General features: G+C 46.4%; 1 protein-coding gene across 1 annotated transcript; it reads left to right on the top strand.

Moving 5' to 3' along the window:
• The first annotated feature begins 2,423 nt into the window (after positions 1–2,423).
• On the top strand, positions 2,424–4,870 carry LOC144099488 (uncharacterized). Its single transcript, XM_077632832.1, has 3 exons — positions 2,424–2,620; positions 2,723–2,870; positions 4,638–4,870. Exons 2-3 carry the CDS (start codon positions 2,750–2,752, stop codon positions 4,862–4,864), a joined length of 348 nt encoding a protein of 115 aa, XP_077488958.1. The 5' UTR covers positions 2,424–2,620; positions 2,723–2,749; the 3' UTR covers positions 4,865–4,870.
• The last annotated feature ends 1,436 nt before the right edge of the window (positions 4,871–6,306 follow it).

The following is a 6,306-nucleotide window of genomic DNA, read 5'->3' as shown; positions in this document are numbered from 1 at the left end:
AAACCATTGGAAAACTCCGCGGAGACCCTAGTGCCACAGAGCTCTGTTTGTAGACCGGGCACCCTCATCAATCAGGAATGTGGTGCCGGTGGTCTTGTGGATGACGTAGAAAAGGCGAGAGGGATCGACGCCTTCACCGCTCGTTGCCGCCAGCAGTCGGCCGGCTGGTTTTCCGTCCAGGAGCGCTGAAGTAAGCAGTGGCGGGCCTTGGCGCCGAATCGGCAGTGGTAGTAAGAGAGCGGTGGCCGAGATGATGAGCCAGAATGGCGTGCCTGGGGACCGGGACGAGATGGTGTGGGTCTTCGGTGATGCAGTCGGGACCCTCGGCGTGCCGGTGATGACCTGACAGCAATTAGCTGCTTGAGGTGTTGCCAGACCTGAGCGATAGATGATGACAGGGCCGTCTGCTCCGAATGGGAACGGTTGTGTGGCGGAGGAGGATAAGGGGCGACGTTTGTACAGCTGACTGTGGCTACCCGGGGAAGGGGGTTGCCAACCTCCAGGATCTTGTCGGCTTAGTCGCCGAGTTGAGACAGCTGGTTCATAGTCGACGCAGCAGGAGAGATCGTCCGGAGGTTCAGTGCCAAGACACAGAGATGAAGAGAGTGTCGTCTCCCGCTTGAGCTCGTGCTCCAAGAAACTGCACTACGCGACTGAGCATTTGTCTGGGTCAACGGTTTCCAAGCTCCTCAGCGGAAAGAATCTGTTGAATACGCGATTGTGTCGACGCTGCAGTGCGCGCGAGGAGCGCTGCCTTGAGCTGTTCGTATGGATCCGCGAGGGGGTGTTCAAGCGGAACCGAACCATGAGGTCGGCGGCCTCTTCAGCCACAGTTGAGGGTAGGGTTAGCAAAATTGCGCAATTCGAAAAAAGAAACAAAGTTATGATGTTCTATTTATATTTTTTCGATGCAATAAAAGTGTCAACATAAGCGTTTTTTTAAGAAGTGTTTTCTGGCGGGCTAGTCTGTGTGTGTACGTGTTTCTTGTCTCTATCGCCGTTCTTTTGCGTAGTTTAATCATGAATGAAAGTGTTCTTGTCTTAACTAACATAAACTTAGGATGTTGATTATGGTAGTAGTTATGTAAACTGAATTTCTGAACATGTGAGAAAAATTTTGTTTGCTTACGCTTAATACTTACTAAGAAAGAGCTACAGGCTCAATAAAAAACTTCTGGCAGCTGTTTTTAGTAAATGCAGAATATGAAAACCTTGGGGAGTTCAAGGATGCTCGCCCTCCCTGTGTAGTCAGCACAGTGAAAAATTCTCTCCCACTTTTAAACGTGCTCGATGTCTCGCCTGTTTTGATGAGCTCGAGAATACTGTCTCATTCCCGTCAGTGCTTTATCCAAGCACACATTATCCAGGCGCAAGTGGGCCAAGTCCTCTTTTGCTGCCAGTGTAAACTGAAAGTTACTGCCTTTAAGTCAGAATCGCGTAAAGGAGACTACAACCACGTGATGATCGCCTTCTGATCATCGAGATGATCACCTTGATGATTATGTCCCAGTGATCATGAACCGTCTTTGTAGGTGAAATAATTGCCATTAAAATTTTTTCATCCCATCCTTTACAAAACAAACGTGTCTAACTAGATTAGCCATTGTAGAGGAAAGCAGACTGCAAAAATAAAAACATAACGAAAATAGCCCTAATTGTCTGGTCTGTAGCACGTTGCATGAACCTTAAGGAATGCTCAAAAATCACTCCAGTACCGGACAGCTTCCCCTGGCTTACGCATTTAGTCGCACAGAGGGCCTTAGCGTGGAGGCAGAACGAATGCCGCACTAGCTCTTTACGGGTGCTGTTATCAAGGGGGCTGAGAGTAAGGGACACGCTTCTCTCGCATTCGTTAACCTCAGCGCAAGCGAGTGGCGGAGCACCTTGCCAGTTCACACAGACCTGAAGTTTTATGACCAAGACTTTACATCAAGTTCCAAAAATGTTGTTCCAAGAAATATTCGGACGAAGCATCCGAAAACTCGCATTTTTCCGCTCGACGCGACAAAGAATAAGAATCAATAATGCCAGACCTGAAAGCGAAAAATGCCGGACCTAAAAATCAAAGGTGGGATGAGGAAAATGCAAATAAAACCTCAAAGGACATCCGCTAGACGTGACCAAATAAAGGATTAAAAAAGATCTCTAAAATTATGCATACCAAACTGTAAAATATTTTTAAACCAAAAGAAATGCTCTATCAGCAGTGCACAAATTCTAAAAAATTAATTTCTGACAAAACAACCTCTCACCAAACAGAACCACAAAATCTTCCTCTGTCACATTACCTAAATTCAATTGATATGGGATTTTTCAAAGCATTCTCTGTCCTTAGGAACTTTGTGTCGTTGGCCAATACTACGTGTTCTCAGATTATATATTGAGAGAAAAGGTAGAGACGAGAAAGAAGACCGCACGATCGCAGCCCGCGCATTGCTGCTGGAACCTCGCCTAGAACGTTCTGTCGACCAGTTCTCGCTCGAACGGCGGCAGGATCTCTAACTGACGACCCGCTTTGGCACTTCGTCCAGATCCCTGCCTCGAGCTCACGGTGCACAACGAGGTGGCGCACCTAGACACCGCAAGGATCTTCGTGTCTGCGCTGAGAAGCCTGCACAAGGTATTTAATGTTTACGCACAGACTCCACCAAATATAATCTGTTTGTCGCAAATCTGAGGCCATTGTGAGAGAGCAGTGTCCTTTACGCGTCCTTTTGCGCAGGATGTGGAGTGGTCTCGGCCAGTCGCAATGCTTAAAACCAGGCACGCGTTCGCGGAGACCTTAAACCGAAACCTGGCTTCCATCGCCGGCCTGCGGCATTCGACCGTGTTCCTCATCTGCCGAGCCTACACCGACGTGTACACGAGCGGTAAGCGCGGATTTCCATCAACAGGTCTCTGTTTAAGTTGGCCGTAACACTAACGGTGAAATAAATGACACGCTTACATGCCGTTAAGGAGCCTAGCACTCTGCATTGAACTCCAACCTAGTCACTGATTGATAATTGCCGCGGATCCTCTGGATGTGTGAAGTAAGCTTAATATGCAAATTTTTATTACAAGCAATGTTGTTGCCGGATTTCCCTTGACACCTGTGACGTACAGTGAGAATGAAATCAGTAACTTCATCCTGGTAATGAACATGCCCGTTTAAAGCCGTCACTTTTCCGGCTGACACCGGCAGCATATGTCCTAGCTGAGCGGCGGTGTAGGAACGCAGAATATTACTGCTATTGCACGCTGTTTGAATTGCTAGCGGCCAGGGTTCTAATCTACTCGTTTTAAGACTTCCTCACCTGCAAAATACTTCATCAATTTTATAATGGACACACCAGCGTGAGAGGTTAATATCACTTCAATATTTTACGATCGATTACAGCAAGCCTCTTCTAACGCCTATAAGAGCAAAGCAACCCTTGTTTCTTCAAAACCTATGAAAACCGGGATGTTTTGCGGATGCGCAATACACCCTGGCAATTTCTTGAAGGTAGTGGCACATCGTTTTTGTGAACAATCTAAGCCCTCTTTGTTATCATTATAATGGGACTGCTGCAGCGTTCCTCATCGCGGATTTTCGAGCAAAGATGATGCTACCAAAATGTAATTAAATAGTGGAAATACATAGAATTTTGCCCTATCTATAGTTCTATTCACATAGTGTGTTGTGCACACCGGCATTTAAATATGCTGTACAAAGATCAACCTTTCGTACCTGGACCTCCACACAAAACTGACAAATATCGTACCACGTGACCATGCTCTCTTTAGGGAACATTTTGCGATATAGGCGGTTTTACTGCAGCGGCGGCTTTAACCAAGCGTTCAGACCAAAGAAGCAATCCGCTCCAGCTCTATGTGGTACCGCATATATGGCGGTCAAACGTTAGTGCAGTGCCGCTGTATGTACACGCATCGCTGACGGCGAGGCGCGCGGTTAGCCTCTCGTGCGCCAGACGTGAAATCGGGACGAAGTTGGACAGCTAGACCCTTATTCTGGCTCTCGCTACACGTAAGCGAAAGAATTCCAAGCAAACCATCGATGACGTTGCAGCCCTCCTTTCGTCACAAATTCGCGAAAATTGCTCTCGTCCCTTTTAGAAACATAATACAGCTGCAAAATTGAATGTTTTCCGCCTGCAGTCAAAGAGCCAGCATTAAGACCTGGCCGTCACCGCTTATATCTCCAAGTTGTATGTCTCCTCAATATTGGTATTTTCGCAGTTCGAGACAAGCCTGTGACAGCAAATCAGGCTCTAGCCGAAAGGAATCTTTGATGCATATTAAGAACTTGAGCTGAGCATGGGTTTGCACATAGAAAACGTTTGCAAGGTGGCCCTAACGCTGTAGAGCAGTATCGGTGCGCCGATAGCCTAGCGGAGACGTATACTAACGATGACGTATACAGGTGTCCCGGGCGCCAGCTGCGCACTTGTAGAGGCGCAGCCAGGCGGGCCACTGCGCGTGCGCATATGGCGTCCGGTAACCAGGTACACGTCTACGCTAGTACATCTCTGCTTGGCAAAATATATCCATTAAGTGGAGGTCCCGTGAACGCAAATATGCGCACGCTTCCTTAATGAAGAAGAATCCGGAAGGTCGCCTTGGGATTAAACGATCCTCCGCCCGTGGATATGCAGCTACCTCCGCTGGGGTCCGGTGCCTTCGAGAGATGCCATTCCTAAGCGCGGAGTTCGCGCGCTTCAACGTGGAACTGACGCGAGCTGCATACGCCGAGGGCGGGTACGGATCCCACGACGACAACCATGGCGAGTCAATCCGCACACACCCGCGGCCATCCGCGACGACCACCAGTGGCGGCACTCAATGCAAGCGGCCGCCGCCGGACAGCGCGGAAGCCGAGTGAATGACATTTTAATAACAGCATAACTGCCGATAGTTGGCTACACGTGACATGTACTTCTTATTCAAGTTCTCGCCTTCGAAAGAAATTGAGGCTGTACCTCTCCTAATGGAACATCTTAAATATTATCCATTTCTTGAATGAAATTTTCCAAGTATTTGGATTTCAATGCCCCCGGAATCTGTCAAGGCTTTGCGCGCTTTCAAGGTAAAGTATGGCTATCAGAATGATGAAACATGTTTGCAGTGGGGAACATATTGCCAAGCTAGTGGAGTGACTAGTGACAGTGGTTTACGAGGTCTCTGAACAGGAAAGCATACAGGTTGATTTTGGTAACCCTCACACATCTTTTTTTTTGCGAAAGATACATCGAACCAGTCTGTGCTCGTTGATTGTACAGCAAGGCTGATATTGTGCATTTGATACGGTTTAACTAGAAATTGAAAGTCAACATTGCCATTTTTCATTTTCGGGGCAAGGTTATAATGCGAAACAGAAGGATGTCAACATCGAAGGTGAACCTGGTTTTTAAAATCTCTTAATCGTCAATGTGGTTCGAAATATCGGACGTGAAAAATACATATTTCAAATCTCGTTGAGCTGCTTTTCCCTCAATGCATATTTATAAAATGGCGTTGCTCGAATGTTTATAACAAATACAGACGCAGTTTGTGTATACGATGTAGAATAATTTAGCTCCATTTCGGCGGCAATGGTATGCGTGGCGGTGCCATTTTATAACTTATCAATACGGCAAAGCAAGCCTGACGAGCTTTCAAATGCGTATTTTTCACGCTCGATATATCGAACGTTATTGCCGATTTATAAAACCTAAAAACACCATTCACCTTCGATGTTGAAGACATTCAATTTCAGAATACAATTTCACCTTTGAAAATTTAGAACAAAAGGTTGATTAATTACTCAAACTCAATTAATTTACTGTCTAATGCTCGAACAATATCACGTACTTAATGTGCTTCTAGCAGCAGAATCTATCTGCACATGTCACCCAGGGGTTTTTCTCGCAGCATTTAAACTAAAAAATCTTTTTAAATGTCAAAACTTGCAGGTTAAGATGGTGCCTTGCATTTCACCATTATGAGCTCTAAATTTTTTTTTTTGCAATTACATTTAGACGTTGGCACCCTAAGATCACAGGTTCCCGAAGACCGCACCTTTGGGCGCCAAAGGTGTAGGACGGGCGCCCAAATGGACGGAACAAATGCAATATTTGTTCCGTGCAGCTGCATTCCTTACGCCTTCCAACAAAAGCACCTGTTTCTCAAAGGTCTTTGCGTTGCCCTTGTGACATTTGTATAATTCAAACCGGCGAGTGCTGGAAGGCTGAATGGCATTACCAGAAGACATAACGAGTGACGTGGATTCTAGAACAAAGGCGAGTTGAAGACATTTAATGTGAAAATAGGAAGTGAAAATGGACA

The sequence above is a fragment of the Amblyomma americanum genome, chromosome 1 (assembly GCF_052857255.1).
Source record: "Amblyomma americanum isolate KBUSLIRL-KWMA chromosome 1, ASM5285725v1, whole genome shotgun sequence".
Classification (NCBI taxonomy): Eukaryota; Metazoa; Arthropoda; class Arachnida; order Ixodida; family Ixodidae; genus Amblyomma; species Amblyomma americanum.
Note: the sequence above shows the minus strand (reverse complement) of the source record. Positions and strands in the feature narration are given on the sequence as shown.

Bases quoted from the DNA above. Each gene is read 5' to 3' on its own strand.
- LOC144099488 (XM_077632832.1), top strand. From the start codon at position 2,750: ATGCTTAAAACCAGGCACGCGTTCGCGGAGACCTTAAACCGAAACCTG. The intron at 2,871-4,637 runs GTAAGCGCGGAT...GTGGATATGCAG, and splicing joins CACCGACGTGTACACGAGCG to CTACCTCCGCTGGGGTCCGG.